The sequence below is a fragment of the Rattus norvegicus genome, chromosome 7 (genome assembly GCF_036323735.1).
Source record: "Rattus norvegicus strain BN/NHsdMcwi chromosome 7, GRCr8, whole genome shotgun sequence".
Taxonomy (NCBI): Eukaryota; Metazoa; Chordata; class Mammalia; order Rodentia; family Muridae; genus Rattus; species Rattus norvegicus.
In genome coordinates, this window is record NC_086025.1 from 101,810,046 (window position 1) to 101,832,438 (window position 22,393).

Sequence of the window (22,393 nt, forward strand, 5' to 3'; positions counted from 1 at the left end):
GAGGAGGACAAGGAACAGCAAAGGTGAGCCTCTGCAAACAAGCATGTCACTTCCCCAGTGTGCCTCCTAGTGAAGATCTGCCACCAGAATGCTTTCAATTAGCAGACCCAGTAGACCCTGCCACTGAGGAATTGCTTGTCCTAGTTAAAGTTCCTATTGTGATAAAAGACCTTGACCAAAAGCAACTCAAGGAGAAAAGAACTTATGGCTTGCTCAGCCTGCTTTTTAAAAACAATTCAGGATCACCTACTCAGGGGTGACACTGCCCTCTGTGAGATGAGTTCACCCATATTGGTTATGAGTCAATAACATGCTCAACAGGCTTGTCCACAGGCCAGATCTGGTGGGGACATTTTCTCAGTTGAGATTCCCTCTTCCCAAATGACTCTAGTTTGTGTCAAGTTGACATAAAAACTAACCAACATATCCTGCCTCTGTGCTACACCAAGTGGCCAGGGCAAGGACTCAGGGTGTCAGCTAAACAAGTTTGTTGTCCTTACTTCATGATCCCTCTTTTTCTCCTCCACTGTCACTGAAGATGTTAAACAAAAACCAGTCCATGAATCAATCACTATTCTAAGCTGGTGTCATTAAAAGTGGTTCCTGTTACAGCCGAGTCCTTTGTACTCTTGTTTCTTCATCTAAACAACTTCCTTGGTGACATTTCCCTATCATCATCCACATGCAGTACTAGGATGTGGGGACCTATATTTGGCAAAAGCCACTTGTAGCCTGACCTGGGCTGGAGGTGGCACTGACAGAATGGGTTACAAATGGGTCCACAGCCTTGTCTGGCCTCCTGCACATCACATCTGAGGACTCAATGAGAAGTAGGGAAGGGGTGCCCACAGGTCCCTTAGAAAAACACCAGCAGCAGCCTTGGAATAGCTATGTACCTGGATCTATGTACCTAGCCACATGCCAGGCTCTTTCTCATACCAAAGTGCCCTTCTGTGTCATGGTGCTATGTAGCTCAGACAGTGACAGGAATCCCTGTTTGGCATTTGGGCCCATCTAGCAGCACCAGATTTCTGGTGCAGCAGTAACAGAAGCAGCACATGGGTCAGTAAGATGGCCTCAGTGGTACTCTGAATGGTGCAGGGAGGTGCTCAGAGGAAGCATGCTTAACCTCACAGCTGGAACTCATCTTCAGTGGAACCTCAGACAAGGAACAAAACATCTTGGAGCCATTTCCTCATCAGGAAACCTGAGGATAATAACTACATTCTTGGTCTATGCTCTGGATGAAAGGGTAGAAGGCACACCAGCAGCTAAGATGCTCCCTATGGTTTCCGTTAGCAAGTTTCCAACTCTCTTGCACACACAGAAGCTGACACATCACTGTGTCTAGTAAGACAACCTTGACTCTGTGACTGACAAACTCATCCTTTCACCATAATTATGCAGAGGCACACTAACTGAATGTGGGGAGCACCAACCAGGGGGCTTAGGCTGACCTGAAGCTTCCACAACCTCTAACAATGGCTTCTTCCTCTCAGGCAAATGAAGGCAGAGAAGAAGGATGGATGGGTAAACACAAAGGAGGCTCTTTGCCTAAGTCTTCTTTCTCCATACTGCATACCTGACCATTCCTTCAAAACCGTTCCTGTCCATGCTTTCTACTCTTCTCCTTCCTACTTAGGGCTCTACAGTCTCCTGGGAGAAGAGTTCCAAGTGGTTTGGCCAGCACTGGCTTGTCAGATCCTATGTCCCACAGCCGTCAGTTAGTGTCACTCCCAGGACAAGAGGACACAGCAGCACTGCTATTGCCAGCTTCTGCTGATGGCCTCTGAATTACCTGACAGGATCAGCATTTCAGTCCTGATATTTAGGGCTGACTCTCTCTAAGGCACTGCCTTGGGGCCTGTTCTGTCTTTCTGCTCTGGTTTCCATGATCATTTTTACACCGTTGATGGCTGGCTGTAAATGTTCAGTGTGATCCTTCCTCTCTCTTTCCCCAGGTAGGAATATCTAACTTCCCCAGGTAGGAATATCTAACTTCCTTCAAGTTTTCACCACAGGGACATGCTACAGGCATAACTCAAAGCAATTTCACATTCATATCTTCCTACATAATCTGCTGACCATTCAGACACAAAAAGCTGACACTCACCACAGTCACCACTTTTACAGCTTAACCACTTCTGTTACCTGGCCCCTAGAATCTGTCCCTGCCCCTCTCTGCCTGCCACTGCAGTCCAGAGACAGAGGCTATTCCAACTGTATTGGTTTGGGTACCAGAGCCTGCAACCTTGGGCCTCTCACTGTGAGGCGAGCACCCTGCTACTGAACAAACGTCTCAAGCCCAAATCCTCCTACAAGAAAGCTGTCACACCCCAGGAAGGCCATTCTCAAATGAGAGACAAACAGGAGCTTCAAAACTTCCCAGAGAATACCCTACATCAGGACCACAAGGACCCGAAACAAAGGCAACACTTGTAGGGGCTTCTCATCTATCAACTGCATAGGGAGCAAACGGTTCAAGAACAGACTATTACAAAGTTAAAAAAAAAAAGCCACCCTATGTTCTAGTGCTTTCCTTTCTAAATAAACAAGCATTATGAGTTTATTATTTTTGGAATGCTAACACTTACACAGACATCAAGAAAAGAAACTGAGAATGCTATCCTGCCTACATTGGGGGGGGCGGGGCAGTAAGTGGGCAACAGGTGCAAAAGAGAGAGGCCAATCAAAGTAGGAAATGGTCCTACAAGCCAAATCCAGATCGAGGAGCCAAGTCTATCCTTCATGTGGCAAAGCAGATAAATTGCCACAGTAGAACTTCAATGCCTTTTAGTTTCCATGCAGAGTCCTTGGAAGAATTTCTAATAAGAAAAAATTGCAAGCAGGTATTGGTGGGGGCTGGGGGTGGAGGGGTGTCTGCACATGGAAGGCCAAATGACAGAGCAATTCCGAAGCTACAGAGTTTTATCAAAACCCCAATTGTTGACATTGGAAGGCTTGTGGGAGGGCTCTGCCACACCATCGCAGACAGACTAGGGCATCAGGTTGCTGTGATACAGTGAGCTCAGCACTAAGCTGAGCAGAAGGCTCCCAGGTGAGCAGTTCTGGGGCTAGAAAGATAACAATTGCCTTCCCTGGGCTTGATTCTGCTCCTTAACCCTTTCTATCATTTCATGAAATCCCTTGCTAGGGTATTCTGTTCTAAACTACATTCACTGAACTACATTTGGACCTTTCTACAAATCCAAATCTAGGTTGAGAAGGCACGGTACTGCCAATCTGGCAACTCTCCAGGAGTTGTGGTACCAAGAAGGGACACAAACCACTGCTAAGGCCCTGCTTTGCAAGAGGTCTGGCTTCAACCCCAGTGCTTCAGGGCTTAAGATTTCATATCTGAAGCATCTATTTATTGACTTCCTACTGTGAGTTAGACACTCTTCCCTGACCTGGGGAGTCTATGATAAATGAGGCAGGCTTGTGATTCTCTGAATGCATATGAGCTTCCAAAGATTAAATGCTACATAGGCAAACTAAATCATAAAACTTGGTTCCTAAGCCAGATACTCGCAAATAGCAAATGACACTGGACCGCCAAAGAGACGTTATTTATTCTGAGCTTCAGACCAGAATCTAGCCAAGAGTTAGGGAGAAACATAAACTTGAGGCATCCACATAGTTCACTTGGAACAAGGTCTAAAGTTCTCACTGTGGTTCAAAAGAAAAGAAATCCCACAAAAGACAGGAACCCACCAGTCATAGCTTCTGTTCACCACACTGAAGTTGTTTAATCAGCTTTCTGAGATCTACCATCACAATTAAGCTGTTTCACCCAACAGTTTGAGCTACCATATGCCAGCCAGGTAGCTGTGCTTTTCATGGATTCATTTCTCTATGTCTCACGATTTGATATGGATGCAATTAGAGGTCCCATATTACTAATAAGGCAACTGGGGCACAAAGTAATGAAAGGAGTTGCACAAAGCCTCATGGTCTCTTAGTCTTCGCTGCTTCAGACCCAGGAAGAGTTCATCACTCAGAAATGGTTTTGTTTTTCAGTAGTCACAATTTTGAGAGCATTGGTCTTCCTCACAGCTCTTCTGGGAGGGATTCAGTCTGGTATTCTTATATAAACCAGATATGAGTCAGCCCAGAGCCAGAGTTAAGCATCAACTAATAGCCATGGTGGACTGGGAAAGACTAAGGATACTGCTGGTCTACTATGGTACATGCATATATGCGTGCGCGTGCACACACACACACACACACACACACACACATACACCACACACACACCACACACACACACACCAACTATTAATGAATGATCTCTGGGAATAATAACATTAGGCTCTAGGTATCAGGCAGGAGAATGAGCCCATGTAAACAGTAAACAAGCTCAGTGTCTTTTCTTGATGTCTGTGTAAATACTAGCATGCCAAACATAATAACTTCAGAAAATTTGCTTATTTAGAGAAGAAAGTACTAGTACATGATGTGGCTTTTAACTATTGGAATTGTTAGAGTTTTTGCTCAAATTTCAAATTATTGCTCTGGAGACTAAATAAAGGATGGACTAAAAGAAACTAGAGTGAAGGGGCTGGAGAGATGGCTCAGTGGCTAAGAGCCCTGACTGCTCTTCCAGGGGTCCTGAGTTCAATTCCCAGCAACCACACGATGGCTCACAACCATCTGTAATGGGATTCAATGCCTCTTCTGGTGTGTCTGAAGAGAGCGATGGTGTACTCACATAAAAATAAACAAATAAATCTTTAGAGAGAAGGGGGAGAGAGAGGGGAAGGGGGAACTAGAGTGAAGCAGGAACCAATCTTCCTTTGCTGCAGTGCTGTAGGCCAGAGGCACTGAGGGCCAGCCTAGAGTGGGGAACAAATACCCTGCACAGAAGCCACTGGTCAGAGAGAAGGAGACAGGAATTCAGACGACCCAATGGCTGAGATGATGTTCAGGAAGACAGAGATTAGAGGCGTGAGTAAAGGGGTCATCAGTGTGTCTAGTTCAGATAACAGAAAAGATGATACTAGTCTTACAGGAGTAAAACCAGGAAGTCTAGATCCCTGGTCCAGAGAAGAGGCAGAGCCATAAATATAAAACATGCCAAAAACTGTGGTATAGACACATATCTGGACATAGAGCCCCACAGATGCTCTATGATTAAATGTGCCTGTGGCAAGAGAACTGGCAGCTATGCATTACAGAAGTGGCCCAGAATAATGAACAGGAAAAGGGGCAGCAGAAAGGGAGCTCAGTCAGTAGAATTAGAAGCTTCTGGAGTTGTGGAGTCCAAGGCTGTTGTCCTTAGGGTGGGAGAGATAGTAGAGTCAAGTAGATTGAGAAGCCCAATCAGAAAAGGCCTTAGCACTGTTCACAGTCCTGACAAGGAAAGTTCACCTGTGGTGAGCTCACTGAGGAAATTCACTAATAAGGTAAAAACAAAGATGGAATTCAGCAAGTTGCTAAGGGGACAGGGGTCAGGAATGAGTTCTGGGTCATGGGCCGATGCTCAGAAGATATCATCTATTCATGATCTATAATGTAATTGAAAAAATGTAAAATTTGGAAGGCATGATTCTCTAAGTTCACGGATTCATATCAGGAAGAGCTTAATCCAAGCAAACAAGTGCTGCCTTCCTTTTGTGGGTGTGTCCAAAAGGCTCAGAGACCAAGAGCTGAACCTGCACCTTTGAGAAGGACCTCCCTATGCAGAGGGTGACAGTAGCAGATGACTCTAGTGCCTGAAACCTATGGCCTAAGTCTGACACCTTGAAAGAGACAGGCCTAAGAAATTAACACAGAAAATTAAGCACTCCTTGGATTTGCATCCTAGTAAATGTGGGAAAAGACAAGGTAATACTAGCCTGTACCAAGCAGACTAGTTGGTGCAAGATATGTTATTAGAAGCAGCATTATTAAACCACAAACACCTCCACACTTTAGTAGGCCCTGAATAGTGACATTATTATTGTTACATCAAGCAAAAAAGGGTGGACAGATAGATGGAGTAAACCCATAAGTGAACTAGAGACGAGAGATGAGCTCAGATATCAGATCCATCACTAGTTAGCCATAACAAGTCCAGTTGCTTTGGGAGATGGAGTGAGTGCTCTTTCTCGGTTGTGTGCATATTAATTTGATGTGGGTTCATTTGGTATACGGGTGGAGGTCAGAAGCCAACTTCACCTGTTGTCGTCAGGGGCAACCATCTTGTTTTGGCTCTTACTACCTAGGATGTCGCCGAATTTGCTGGCTGGAGAGGAAGGATACACACATCTCCACCTCCTCAATTCTGGGCTTACAAACCTACACTTCCACATCCTGTCTGGCTTTTCCCTCCTCCCTATCATTTCTGCTCCCCTATTAAATGCAAGAGTAAGCCCTGCTCACCTACCAAGGCTCTAAAGAGATCACAAAAACAAAATGGGATTATAATTTCAGAAGTACAAAATGCAACAGGCCTTGTGACATTTGTCGTTAATCAGATGTGTAATACTGTCAGTCCTTTATATCTATAAATTCCATTTCTATGGATTCAACCAAGGAACCAAAGTTTGTTTTGTAAAATCTTCTATTATGGGCAGGTCTCTATAACAACTGTTTAAACTATAACATATTGCTTTACATATGGCAATTTACTGTGGAGACCAAGTATTTGTGATGTACCTAGGTCACATGCGTATCCTGAGCATCTTATGAAAAGGACTTGAGCACAGCAGATGCTGGTGTCTGTGAGGATTGTGAAGGCAAGCTCCTCAGAGGCAGACGGTGAACTTTGCCTACATTTGCTAACTTTAACTCTCCACGAAGAGAACATTCCTTTCCTTTTCACCCCAGAGAAGGCCTCCTCTTCCTATAGCTGTCCATTCTGAGAGACGCCTGCCTGCAGCCTGAGGCACATTGAGTGAGATTTGCCCCTCACCATGCACCAGGGTCCTTGCACCATCAACAAAGTCTCCAAAGTATTTCCCCCACATCACCGCAACCATATCACAACATCTGTGTACACACTGACTGTGACTCTTGCCTATGACATGCTCCTGTAAACAGTAGAAAAAGAGTTTGAGGTTTGCTGCTTTTCATGGTGCTGGGGGTGGAACTGAAGAGGTACACCGTAAGCCATTCTAAATACTTTCATAGCGCTGCATTTTAAGTGAGTTAGCAAGGGGACCAGCAGCCGGAGAACACTTGACAGACTTCTGACTGTGGATGATCTGACAGAAGATGTTGTTTTCAAATGTCCCATTATTGTCAGTATATTTAACCATCAACTAAGTTCAACCTTGTCACATAGGAGCTCGGGTAAGCATTCATTCATCTTTGGTCTAGAATCATATTCTTTAGGTTAATGAAAATACAGTTAGTACTGGTGCCAGAGATGAGGGCCCAGTTCTTACAGGCTTCAGGTATATACAAACACTGTGTACTGACCAAGAGAACATGAACTGCAGGACCTCTCCACAGGGCCCAGAAGGGAGCCTCAGAGCTTAGATTTATCTACAGCCAGTCACTACATAGTCTCTACTTACCACACAGATGGCAAAGGCAAGAGAACAGTTATAAAGAACAAAGGAGACAAGGAGATGAGAAAAGAACAAAGAAATGAGTCCAGAGTTTGAGGTGAAAGAATAGTAACATATCAGTCCCAAGACCATGAACCACTGTAAGATATATAACCTTTCTAATAAACTCTTATAAATGTTCATACATAAGTTATTACTTGCTTATTAGTGTGTTGGGAACTAGAGGTAAGATTACAGCAGGGCTACGTTCATTAGGTAATCACCAAGTCCACAGATCAATAGCTCTTTCTCCCATATCTGGTTCTCTTCTCAGTGTCTGAGCTACCCTGTCCCACAGATTCCAGACTAAGATACATCAATGCAGTGGCACTCTGGTGACCTCAGGATGCATTCCCTACTACTGCAGCAGCATGACCCTTGCACACACTTGCAGATCTGCACTTGCAGAGCATGACTATCATCAGCACTACGCATGCACAAACATATGTGCATAAGACATGGAAGGGGACACTTTGCACATCTTTGCTCAGCCTCACAACAATCTTGCAAGGCTACAAATGTTTTCCCTCCCTCCCTCCCTCCCTGGGTCCCTCTTTCCCTTCCTTCCTCTCTCCCTCCCTCTCTTTGTTCCTTCCTTCTTTCCTCTCTTTCTTTCTCATTCAGACAGCTAGTTGAATTTAAAGATAGTTATATGATCTGCCTAAAGTCCCACAAGGAGAAACATCTGGAAGAGCAAGTGCCAATATAGATACACAATGAGCTGACTCCAAAGCCTTTGACCAAGTTCAAGTCCAGCAATGAATTCAACTAAAGGAATTAAGAGTAGATATTGCCCTACACAACCAAAACTACCCATGGGCAAGAAAAAAGAATTGGGTTAGATTAATACAGCAGTTTAAAAGACACTAAGAATGAAAGACATCTGAAGCCAGGCATGATGGTATATAGTTTCAATAGCAGCAAACAAGAAGCTGAGGCAGGAAGATCAAGAACTTGAGGCAAACCTAGGCTACATAGCAAGACTGTCTCTAAAACAACACAATACATAATAACACACACACGCGCACACACACACACCACACACACACACACACACACACACACACACACACACATATTGTGTGATGCCTATGAAAATCTCTTAAGCTAATGAAGACACAAGTACCATCTGATCACAAGTGCCTGGGAAAGCCTCTTGACCTTTTTTGTGCCTCACTTTTCTCATCTGTCAAATGTACATAAGATCAGATCCTGTAAGGATGGAGTAAGACGCTATAAATACAGCACATGACACATGATAAGTGTTAGTTCATATGTTAGCTGTCACCACCATTGTTATTTTCAATGTCAACAAGCTATAGAAGAAAATGTCAGAAAATGAATGGAAAATTAACAGCAGCAACAGGAAAACGGTTTTCACAGCTTTTGCACAAATAGAACAGAACCACATCTTTGCTACATCAGAAAAACCTGAAATGTCAAGAAGATAACGACATTTTTACCTGTCCTAGAAAGATTTGGAACAGAACAATCCATAAAGTCCTACTGGTTTCTTCAGTTCCCTATATCCAATCAGAAGTGTCAAGCCCAAAACTGTCAAGACAGAAGCACTGCAGAGACAGTGATGGGAGCAGAGACTGTGATGGGAGCAGAGAAGGCAGCAGTAGGCACAGAAGAGGAAACAAATTGGCCACAGACGATTTCTCAATAGGGAGGAAACTAGAATGGGGATGGTACATCCTGATCAAGAATCCTAAACTCTTTGCTAAACATTCAGCAGGACCCTGGCCAGCACTAAGTGAGCACTAATGGCACACAAGATCTGATGGCAGGACTGGGGCATACCTGACCTTCTGTGTCCCTAGGTCTTCTTAGTGCAATGGGTCGGGTAAAAGGTTGCCATCGTCACCTATGAGCCATTAAACATTTTCCCCCACCCCCTGATGTGTTAGTTCCCTCCTTGGAGTATGAAAGTTAGAAAGTACTATCAGAACAGTTATTATAAGGGGTCAGGGAGACCATTTCTCTGACAGTAACGCTAAATGTTCAAGTATCCACATCACCACTGCCAGAATCCATGGCTCTATGCTCTTCCTCCTTCTTGTTCTGTTGTTGTTGGGGTTTTTCTGGTTTTTGTTTTGTTTTGTTTTTTGTTTGCTTGTTTGTTTGTTTGTTGAAACTGCATTTCTCTGACTGTCCTGGATCTCTATTTGTAGACTAGGCTGGCCTCAAACTCAGAGATCCACTTGCCTCAGCTTTCCAAGTGCTGGCATTAAAGGTATGCACCACTACCACAAGACTTCCATCCTGTGTGATAGCAAGTAAATATCACAGCAACTCAGATGTCCTCCTTGGACCCTAGGAGGGTCTCTACACACACTTCTTCAGAGTCTTGCATCATGAGCTCAGAGATCACCCTCTTATATTTTGCAACAATGCAATGACTCTATTTTGTGACTTTCACTGTCTTGTACTATGACACACAATTAGCATTGTATTCATTCTGCTTATGTCTGACTCTCCCTTGAGAACATGTACTCTAAAGAGCAGAGTCCCCTTTGGCTAGAGTGTACTGACTTGACAGCACCTAGGACAGTACCCAAGGAAAGCAGAGACAATGCTGGCTGTACTAGTGACACAGGAGCATTCCCTCCTGGCTACATCTGCACTCTGGTGATAAGTCAGTCCCCCAGGATTTTTGTAGGTACAGGAGCAAAAAGGGAGACAGTATACCCAAAGGTTAATAAGGTTAACAATGCAATGACTCTATTTTGTGACTTTCACTGTCTGGGGTTATAGTCACTTCAAGTCTTTTCTTCATAAGCCGTGTTTCCTACAACTGAATGCATTTTTAAGTAATCAGAAATATGTAAACATTATGTTAAGTAAATGCTTCAGAGCATTCAGAGGGGAAGGAGAGTTTAGGCAGGCAGTGAGGGCCAGGTGAGAGAGAGCCTGACTGAGTCCCACCCTCACCTGGACTGATAGTGCAGCCTACCCTATTGTCCAGAGTCCTTCTTCTGCACTGAACTTCTGTGAGCAATCTTTTCATACATGAAAGTAGACCATGTATGCCTTGGTCTTGTTCCCCACTGCACAGTGCAAGGAACAGCACCTTCCCCTTAGGCTTGTCTGCTCCATGTCTGTCCATGGCTCAGGCCTCACTGCTCTCCACAGTCATCCACAATGGCCAGATGCAGTCATAGCACATCCTTTCTTATTGTCACTCTGCCCTAATCTTCATGTACCATTTCCTGGACCACACTCCTGACTGCTTCTTACCCACCTTTCACTTTACAATTCCCCCACTTCCTCCTGACGGCTGAAGTTTGCAGGGAATAAGACAGGCATAGTCCAGATGATCTTCTCAGAGTCTCTGTGATAAGGCAGTTACTGCACTTGGTGGGAAAGGCATGTACGAAGCCCCACATGAGCTTAAGAAATCTTCTGTGACTGTTAGGTGTATATGAGATATAAGACAATGCTTAATAGCTCGCTCCACACTGAATCACCCTACAGCTCTACTCACATCCTCTGGCTGTTCCTTTTTCTCTAAAGAAAGCCCATTTCATCCTGCTCTACTGTCTAAAACTTTAGGGCAACTTCAAGGAGATGGGCAGATATAACTGTCCCTTTGAGGGTGCCTCATGCTCCTCTTTGTAGGAATCTCTGCCCTTCTGACCTCACTTCTTTCTGCTGGAGTTCCTAAGGCCACACTGTTGCCTTTTTCCTCCATAGTATCGTTAATCAATCAATCAATCAATCAATTCTAATACCATATGACAAGGAAAAAAAGGATGTGATATCTTAGTGATATATGCCATACCTTAGTGACAGTCAGCTACAGCCATGTGAATAAAGAAGTTCAAAATGAGTTCAGTGCTGACACACTGATTCCTGGCAAAGCATCACATCATATCCACAAAGCATGATTCACAGAACCACATCCTCTGAAAACATTTCCCATCCCTACTGAAGACAATTCCTGCTGGTGTGAAGGCCTTCAATTATGCTGTGAGTCACACATCACAGATTTGAACCAAAACTGATGATTCTAACAACATCTTTTCATCCATAAGTTACTTACAGTACATGTGCTGCCTTGTGCTTGATAGTAGACACATGCAACACACATGCTCATGGTCTTCCCATATGACATACACCCACGTGCATTGTAAGAACTCCCCAACTTCTCTCAGAAGAACCAGTTCCTTCTCACTGGAAAACTGACCAGCATGTCAACCCACCCCCATGGCCTGCAGTTCCTCTCTGGATTCCACATCAGGGCATAATCATCTATGCTTCCCTAGTGGTCAGGCTGGACTCGGCAGCCAGTAGACTTGGCTACTGCAAAGAATGAGTGGATTAGAACAGGGGCAAGAAAAACCCCTGTTCTGTCTCATCTGTATGTTGCAGAAGCAAAGCTCAACACAACCATTTCAAGTGTCCTAGACATACGTGCAACATGAGGACCGAACTGAAAGCATCTAAGGTAATGGAGAAAAATAACTGGAGGGAGAGAGTAGGGAGGAATCAGACTCAGTATACAATATATGAAAATCTTAAAAAATAAATAAGGCATAGCCATTATATGTATAATTAAGATGTTACATACTAGGTTAATTTCTCTGGACACACAAGTGTAAATGGTAAAACTACAGAGTGAAAATAAAAAGCAGGCAGTAATCTTGGAATAGAGGAAGCAAAAGCCTAGGAAGTGCCCCCCCTCCTTCAGGTAATCTAATCTAATAAGGAAATGATCCGGTTCTGGACAGTGACAGCATGACTGTTAATTGACAATCTTTATTACATAGTTCATATAATAGTTGATATTCTGTATATATACTTAATTTCACAGTAAGTGAAGGGAAGAATAGAGAAAAGAACTGGCTGACTAATGGGGAACTCAGTGACACGATCCCCCTGGGCAAGGTTTGATGGAGAACCCACAGAATACAGAGAGCATGAGTGGTCGCCTCTATTACTAATAACAAGGTCTCTACTTGGCCATGAAAGGAAACTTCTAAATGTCTTTTCTTTAATTTGTGCCACAAAATTGCCTTGCTATTGTACATGTGCTTCATCAGCACCAGACCATGGGGTACAAAGGGGGGCCTTCAGCAGGGGCACAGGCCTGGAGTGGCCACTAACTACGGATCTGACCCAACCACCCTCAAGCTCCCTCATGCTCCAGCAGCCTTGGATTATGCAAGCACTCCCCAGGGCTTCGGATTCAAATGAAACACCCAAAAGATTTACACCAGCACTTGGAGAAGAATGTAGTCTGATTCATTAATGTCGGAAGTAGCCATCAATCTCCTAAAATGCAAGCTTGCATTAAGGTGGCCTGCAAAGATGCAGCTAGGTTAGAAGAGGCAGCTCCCGCATGCCTGAGAACTTTGAACTCAGCGTTCATCTCTCTCCCAGACCTAAGTCAGTTACTATTTAGGCATATGAGATAATTCCATCCAATCAGATCCTAGGAAAGAGGGTGTAAGCTGACAGCCCTTTCAGGTTGAGGTGTCCCTGGATTGCATTTTTTGAACATGGTCCAGGGCTGATGCTGCTAGAATGTGTTCCCAACAATTTGTTCAGAAGAGGTTTGTAACCTTGGCTACTTCTCACCACCTTTGACTGTCAGCAGTTTCTGGTGTCACAGATCCCTGGACTCAATCTGGGTTCTGCCTTTTAACAGCTGGGCAACCTTAGGCAAGTTTGCTCATTTTGTTGACTGGAGTAGTGGTGATATAAACAAAGAAGCTATATAGACACTTTATCAACTAACTCTCACCAGTGGCTCAGAGGCACCCTGGATGCAAAAGGCCTCATCTAAAACAACAGAACACACGGTATTCCTTTCATCTGAACATCTGCGCTTGCCGCTTGAGTACCTTACTACTTCTGTTTGCAGTGACAGAAGAGGAGAAGATGAAGGGGACTCCCATCTGCTGATGATAAGAGAGGAGAAGAGAGTAGTAGAGTGGCCACTAAACCTGTCCTGCCTGATTGTCATCTATGGTGAAAAAATAAAACACATTCTGCAGATGAGACCTGGGAGGTGGGGGCTGGTGCAGAGGGTTCCCAAATGAAACCAGGCTTTGAGTCAGACTCCAAAGGTCAGGTACCATCCTCCTGGGGAGCTGATGCACAGATCAGTCAGGGCCACTGCAAGTAAGTGTGACTTCAGCTACAATCGCTCCTGCTGCTGCATCAGCTGGGCAACATGTGCAACTTTCCCACTACACTGAACTTTTCATTTTACAGATGACTCTGGGTTTCAAATTACAGAATCAACATGGTCTTGTCATTTGACAATGGCACTTCTAACATCTAGAAAACTGGTGGTGGCACAATCAGCCATTTCTTTCCCTTTTCTCCCTAGCCCCACTGTGGTGATGTGGCTTTGTGTAGACCCTGTCTGGAATGCCTATGAACCACCAGTGTGCTCCTGCTGACTGGAAACTGCGGACCACACAGGATTAACACTGCCACAACATGAAGACCCATATTAACCCTGTTTCCCTGCATTTCCTAAGGATACACCAGAATGGGTCAGCCATGTGCCTTCCACAGGAACCTTGGGGTTGATATTCCTTAACAACGGTAAAACAAGGTATACAGGGGCCAACAAAAGAAAACAATACACTTACATATATTTACCTTCCTCTTTGCTGAAAGAAAGACAAGCCCTTGTCCACTGGCTGCGCAACTGCTCTGAGGCTTGGCACTAACCAGGGCCTGACTCACTGAAGCTAGGAGCAAGGTAATGACACGACATCTCACTTCCCAAGCACTCCCACTTGCTTCATCCCATTTAATCTCAATGTTCTCACTACTTTGAGAAGGAAGGACTTAGGTCTCGAGGCTCCATATGAGAATGAACCATAATAGAAGGTCTGAGGTATTCTGAACCTTTGTGGTACTGAGCTCTTGAGGCAGCTTAGAATGCCTTCTTCAACCTAGAAGTTATACCACCATACAGACTGACAGACTAGAGTCAGGAATGTAGCTCATCTGGCAGAGTGCTTGCTTATCATGCAAAGAACCCTGGGTTCCATTCCTAGCACCACATAAACTAGACATGGTGCCCAGCACCTATAATCCCAGTACTCGGATGATGGACGCAGGAGGAGTAGGAGTTCAAGATCACCCTCATCTACATATCAAATTTGAGGCCAACCAGGGCTAAGTGAGTCCCTGTGTAAAAAAATATAAAAGATCTACAGACTGTGTGCTTGTGCACAACTTAGAAAGTGCTGCCCAAGCATCAGAAATAGAACAAAAAGTAAAACCAAAGCCTCACAGAAGTTACTTCCTGCATCAAAACAAAACACATAGCATTTGCCAGAAATAAACCTAGAAAAACCAAGAACGATGCTTGAGACCTGGAAGAGATGAGACCACCGTGGCCACCTGGAAGTAAAGCAGAGAAAAAGTGAGGAGCAGGTGTAAGCTGAGCGTGGGGCAAAGGACAGGGTGACATGGCTGTACTGGGTCACCTAGAGGAGTGGAGAGGAGGGGCTGGAAGCTGGCAGCATTTTCAGTCTCGGGTGGAATCCATGCCTCCTTGGTAAGTACTGCCAAACGACAGGGTTGACTCGGCAAAGCACATACTGATAAGTATGCAGTTCTGGAGGAACAAACAAGAAAAGAACAGCAGGAGTACAGAAGCAACTGGATATGAAAGCCATGTGACTCACAGAGAAGCACAGGGAAGGGTGGAAGCTTTCCTGGACTCATGTTCCTGACTCTCAGAAATATTTGTACCAAAGATAAGAGAACTATATACAAAGACATCTAAGTAGCTCAGAGGCTTACTGGATATGGGTGTCAATGAAAATTCTATTCACTCCCTGCAACACAGGCAGATTTTGCATGGGAGAAGCTTTGTGTTGTGCTGGGAGTCTCAAAGACAAGATTACCGAGTCAAGGGTTAAAAGTTTTGCTAACGCTTTTGTCTCTTTTAAGAATTCCCATCATCCAAAGCTGGTACTCAGTTCCACTGTGGATCAAATGTGGCAGGAACAAAACCACTCCCAGGGTCACTATCCAAAGAGCAGGAGTCAGACCTTCATACCAGATAATAAGCACAAAGCTAGCTCAGTTTTCAAATAAGGCCAGAGAGAAATTAAACAATTTAAAAGAATAAATATTGTAAAGATGTGGGGTACCACAAGTTCAAAGCCAGCTTGCTTTGAGGCAATTAACTCATCACAATAAATAACAGTAAATCAATCAACACTAATTGCATTTTGGTGCAAGAGCTTAGAAGATTCTTTAATGTTAACTGGTTATTGATTTTATTTTCTTGTTGTTATTATTATTAATATTGTAATCACTTGTGATGTCAAAAATGCAATATTTCCAGAAAATATACTGCATACTCATAGATAGATAGGACATTAATTTAAACCTATCCAGTTTCCATATTTTCCAGAGATGTTTAAAACTCTAAGGTACAACAGAACTGAACAGGAAAGGTTTAGCACAGGCTCCACCCAGTACACATGTCCTTTCTTCCTCCCACACACATCTCCACACTCATAGGAAACAGAGAAAAGAGTGCAGTATCAGAGACCTTACTGCCCTTCAAGCTCAGATACTGCCACAGAAACTTCACATATAGTCCTCACCTGCTGCCCCTGAATTCTGTGGTTTCCACTGAACCTGTTAAGTGTTCCAGCTACTAACTCAGTCAGCATCCTGTGCCGCATACTCGTAACTCATGTCCCTTCATCGGATTCTGAGCCTTAACCTTACAATCCATAAAATGGAGATATAATACTTGCCTTGAAGGGTTTTCAGGGCAAATTAAAGTGTGCATATAAAACAATTTCTACAGCAACACCAGACAACTGAGTGAGATCACTCACGGGCACTTGTAATTTGAACTGCTTGCAAATTTTTGTCTTCTATTCTATTTACTCAAGATTATCTCTTTACTTCTACTCCCTTCCTTACAAGGGTTAGAAGGAAAATAAGGAGTAAATTATTTAAACAGGAATCTCCTTGGCTGATTTCATCCTGCACACTATCTTTGTCCAATGTTGCATATGTATTCTCATGTGTTCAGATGCCCCTTGCCTTCTACATACATAGCTCACTATAGCTTGCTGTATTCACATCGCAAAGGCCTTTAGAATTTATTTCACTATGAAAATTCAGGCGCTTAAAAACTGCTTTTGTTAAAACTCTACAACTTGGACCTACGAGGTAACTGTACATGCAGGATGAAAGTCTAGCATTTCTGCCATTGTTCCTGTCTCTTTCAGTTTGGATGATGACAGGTAAGCCACTATTATGAAATTATTTTCTTGCCTTAGATTCCTAGGCAAGAAAACCTTTCTAGGGCCAACACTTTGCCAAATAGGAGGGTCTCTCCATAAGGATGAAGTCACACCACGGAGCAGAGCAGCCCTCTCTGGACAGGCACTCTGGCCTCTCAGGCAATCTCTGAGCACATTCAGAACATCCAGAGACAAGGTACCACAGCTCGACCAGGATTTCTCAGCTATGCAAATCACATACACCTCAATTTTCCCCACATGTAAACCTACAATACACCTCAGTACACTGATGGATTTGTGGACACTGAACCCTTTTATATGTTCCTTCTCTGAGTGCTGCTTGAATTCCCTTTGACTTGTGGTAATCAATCAATGGAGAATCTTTCTGTTGCAGGTTTCTAAAAATATGGGTTTTAAGCATTAGGGTACTATAATCTTAACTTGACTGAAATAAGAATTAAAAACTATAATTGGAATGATGGTTGTGCTGGTCTTCTGAGTTCCCACAGACCTAGGACATAACTTTCACCTAATACACCATACAACAGCTATTATTTTTCTTGCACTTTTGGCTCTGCAAAAGCCTATGAACCTGGCAAACAGGGGCCTGGGCTCAGCCCAGAAGCCTGTGCATCTGGCACACTGCCTGACAGAGAAGGGTCTGGTTCCCAGATCATCTCATGTACATTGCATCAAAAGACCCAGAAAAGACTTCGTTGCCTTTACTTTGCCCCTGAAAGTTCTTACTGTTGAGCAGTGGTATGAGGTACTCCACAGGGAACAGTTAGAAGTTTATCAGTGGTAATGAGATTAGAGATTAAGGTCTTCTTGTCATCAGTTTTGTGACAATGCTGTGGCTATGCAAATTTTCAACTGCAATAAAGCAATAGATTCCTTGGGCTTTGTGGCATTGATTGTCAAGTTTTCAACTGCATTCAAACACATCAAATATAAATTTGACAGTGTGTTGTCAAGGTGAAGGGTCAATTCCTAACCTCAGCTATATCTAAGGGCTTTCTGACCACAAAAACGGAAGGGCCAATGGCCAAGAAGGTCACACAGTGTCAGAAACAGAGGAAGCTAAATAAAGATGGGTCAGCATTCAGCCACCCTGAACAGTTTCCAAAAGGTACATATTTCAAAACTGCTGACTTTAGAATGAATTTTTCTTTGCAGACTTGCACAACTCACAGACCATTTTTTAAAAAAACACTTATTCTCTAGAGGCCAGGAGATTCTTGGTGACCTTGAAACTCTATAGAGGATAGAGCTAAACTGAGCCCTCGTGACATGTCTCAGTGTGATGAAAAGCACTGGTGGACAGCATCGACGGGGAGAGAATGCTGGGGAAGTACAGAGCCTGGTCTTTGCCAGGAAGCAGAACTGGAAAGCACGGACAATAGGTCCAGTGGGAAGGGGTGGGGCTGATGAGGAGCACACGCCTAGATGTTCACAAGCATTGTAAATGGACCATGCACCTGATGAACGGTTCTCTCTGCCCAGGGCATGTATATGTGTTAGAGCCACCATTGAGGAAATTGTCAAACCAAGAGGACATGTGACTATGACTCTAAGAACAGTTGGAGCCTGTCTCAGATACTAAGAATGTTGAGTAATGGGACCATGATGGACAGAGTATATGCACAGTCAAGGCAAGTTTACTGCGACCAGGAAGAAGGCAGAGAAAAAACAGATACAAACATCTGAGAATTGTGTGGCAAGTCCTTGTCACTTAGTTTCTTGCTAATGTTGTTCTGTACAGAGGTAGCCCATATACTGCTTCTCTTCCTAAGCAACAGGTAACAGGACTTGCCCAAGATCACCCAGTACATGACTGAGCTGGATTCCAAGGCAGTATGGACGCACATGAGCACAGGCCTTGCTCTAAGACACAGGGCTTTCTTCCAGTTGCACACTGGTGCTTCTCCCACGGGTGCTTGTGAAAGGACACGAATCAGGGTCTTCCCTGTCCTAGTGTGAGTAAGTCTGTGTAGATAAAACTGTAACAAAAATGCTGCCCGAGTACTCGGTGGGTAACCTTCAATCTGTCACATCTGTCTGCAGCTGGCTATTTCCTCAATCACTCTCCTCTCTCCTGACATCAGGTGAGAGTTCCTCTGGGTCTGGCATGGATAGGACAGGGCCAACGTGAACATGAAATGGGCAGTCACTCTAGGAAGGCATCAGGGAAGACCTGGAAGGTGACAGCTTCATGGTTAGAGATCCAGCAGCTTGGTAATGCCCAGGAGTGTTGGGGTTCAGAAGCTTAACCTTACAGGAAGCAAAGTCCTGACTGTGTTCCCAGAATATCTGCAGACAGAGGAACTGCTCTGGACCCAGCTGGACTACATACTAGAATCACTGCTCTCTGAGTTGGAGGGCCCTAAGAAATGAATGCAAGTTTACAGACTCACTGGGAGGCCCCAGAAGACTCATCATAAAACCAATTATTGAAAAAGAGGACAGAGCAATGTCAGACAAGATAAGATAAACATGCAGCAAAGTCAAGAGAAACCAGGAGCAAACATGTAAGAATTTTCTTCCAATATGGTCATAGGGAACATAGTCATACTCCTTTAAACAAATATACTGATGCCAATCAGAGATTTTTCAGAGATTCAGCACCTGCACATTTTGGGATGGGTACTGCTGACATGGGCATGTTCTTCCTAACATGTACCCAAGCTCCAGGAAGGAAGACACTTCTCCAAGATAAGTCATCTCTCTTGTACAGGGAAGGCAGAGCAAGTTCTTACCAGCCAGGTTGTCAGGAACTCATGAAGTCAAGTTCTCATACACCAACCATTAAGCCAGCTCTCCTGAGAGCAGCTGGGATTGCTTCATTGTCTCTTCTACCCAATACTCCACATCGAAATCACTTACGATTCTGATATCAAACAACATTTACCACAGACTTTATTATTTATTGAAACATAGTATTTGATCTATTAAATATTCTGATATATGTAGAGAGAAGCAAGGCAATGTAACCTCAAAATGGGGGTGAGATTGATATATAGATTCCATATGTTGATGCTGCCAGAATGAAATGTGAAAATAAGTATGTGTGAAAGGCTCTGGGAAGACAGAGAGAACTTGCTGGGACAGATGGAAAAACTGGGCAAAAAATAAAGCCAATTGAACCAAATGAAAATGCTAGGAAGTTGTAACCATTAAAACCCTTGATTTGATCATCTTCCGAATGGCAGGTAAAACCTAATGAGCTTGAAGAAAGGCCAAGAAAAATAACTGAAACACAAAGAGATAGAAGTAGACAGAGAGAAAGAGAAGGAGGTGAGAGATCTGACGAGTAAGGGGATCTTACTGCCTTTCTTAGGAAAGGGACATGCAAGAAAGTAATGAGGTGAATAGTACAGGAGACAATGGCTGAGGACCGTCCAGCTGATGAAAGACACCACCTACAGACCAAGGATTCACCACCTGCAAGTCTGGTACACACAAAGGGTACCCTGATTCCCAGTGTTCATAAGACAAAAACAAAATAGGGCAGAAAAGACATGAGTCAGCCTGAAGAAAAAGACCCATTACAGACTGGTTCAAACCAGTGACGGACAGAGAGCAAAGAAAAAGTATCTTGTCATGATGTCCCCCCAGAGATTCAATCTGTGGCTCAGTCTGTACACAGATCAGCATGTAGATCAGTGTATAAATCAGGCTAGCCTTCACCTGACGGTGCTTGCTCCTCCTGCCTCTGCCTTCAGAATACTGCGTACAAATGAAGGCATCATCAAAGATAAACAGAAAACCCAACTCAGTCAGGAACATGAGCATCATGAGTATGCTCAAGGAAATTCTCCAGGCCAGAAAATAGTCTCTGACCAAAGCCCAGACCTGCAAGAGAAAGGGGTAAAAGATATAGGTAAACTTTACATTTACAACTCTTAATACATTTCAAGTTAATTTTCTAAATTTAACACTTTAAGAATTATATTTTCAAAGGTATATTTGAAATTTCATTAAATGTTGCCGGTTACTTAAAACAAAGGCAGCACTGTGTTGAAGAGTTAACAACTTAAATATAATGTAAATGATAATAAAGTGTAAGCTTGTCAATGTAGAAATATAGAGTTTTGCAGATTTTAGTATTTATGTGAAAGAGTATATTATTTGAAACCGTAGAGTTTTTAAAAAATAACATCTACAGCAACTACTTAAACACAGACTCACACACACACACACACACACACACACACACACACACACACACACGAGAGAGAGGGGGGGGGTAAAAGTAATATTCTCTTCTAAGGTCATCAAAACCAAAATGTCTAAGAAACTGTCAAATTAAAACAGTGCTGTAAAATATAAGATATTTAGTAAAATGTTGTTTCCTCCTCAGATCCTAAAGCAAGAAAGGGACATCAGATAAAAATGAAAGGACGTGAAACACAGACTCAGTTAATAATGTGTCAGTGTTGAACTGTCAGTAGGACACACGGCCATACCCATGTTGGCTGTTAACAAACAGAAACTGCAGTGGCTTCGAGCCTTGAGAGCTTTGGAGTCACCACCACATGGAACGTGTTTCAGTCAAGGAGAATGACTGGCTCTGGCTCACTGAGAACACCCCCTAGGGCTAGAAATTCACTCTCTACACATTTCCAAGATCCAATAATGATTACAATGCCCACTATAGAGAAGCCAAATTGGTATGGAGATGGCAATAGGCCTTGGAGAAAGAGAGTGAAAGTTGGTGCCCTTCCCAGCCATCCTCATGAATGTGGCCAGGCGACAGCTATGCAGAGTCATTGTCCAGTTTCTTCACAGCAGTCCTCCTAAAAGCAGCTTTTGAAATAATGAGATTATTGTTGGAAGTTTTCAAAGAGGCAAGCAGTGGCTCAAATTAGCAAAGGAGCACCACAGAGGTCTACTCATGGGCAGGTAGTGACCCAGCCGTATGGCCCTAATCTACTTGCTGATGAACAATACACACCACAGTGAGGAGAGCATCACTGCCTAGAAGTGAATAGAGGAAAACATCTATGAGAATATTAGAGTAGGTGCTTTACAGACTCAGTGCAACCCAAACAAAAAGAATATGGACACAGTCAAGCTGGTTTACATCCCTTGCTTTGGTACTTTTGGGAACTTGGAGCCATTTTCAAGAGATACAGGAGAAAAAGATGGAGCCAGCATCTTTTGGTCACCCACCAGGTACCATGTACCAGACCCACTGCTCATAAAAGTTATATTGCTTTTAATATCTCCACACCAGGAGACAGATAGCACACCAACATTTTACAGGTAGTAAGATTTACAGAAAGGAGTGAAATGACACAATGCACAGGTGGCACAGTGAGGAACTAACTAGACCATTAGTCCTGCAGTATCTAAGGTACCTCGCTGCTCTGGAGTGTTCAACTGCCAAAGGCAGTTTGCCACTGCTCATACAAGATGCCACCAGAGACTACGAGCGTGCTCAAATTCTGCTCATAATCTGCTTCGACTTTAGTTTCTAAGATACCTTTTTTTTCTTACAATGTTACGTTTTTTATTTATATATCAAGGAGGTGACCCATTCAGTTCACACAGTTTAAAAATCAAGCCTTGGTTGGGGGTAATGGCTCAGTGGGCAAAGAGAGTGTGAGG

The 22,393-nt window shown here is 43.6% G+C and overlaps 1 protein-coding gene across 7 annotated transcripts in view; it reads right to left on the bottom strand.

Annotated features, from left to right (window-relative positions):
• Zfat (zinc finger and AT hook domain containing) overlaps positions 1-22,393 on the bottom strand; it is a 175,220-nt gene that overhangs the window by 34,130 nt on the left and 118,697 nt on the right. Inside the window, exon 13 of one of the 7 annotated variants that reach the window (XM_039079527.2) lies at positions 4-20,635. The exons of the other annotated variants lie outside the window; for them this stretch is intronic. Coding sequence (XP_038935455.1) covers positions 20,556-20,635 — 80 coding nt within the window. The 3' untranslated portion in view covers positions 4-20,555. Of the gene's footprint in view, positions 1-3; positions 20,636-22,393 lie in introns of those variants that run through there. 7 annotated transcript variants of the gene reach the window in all.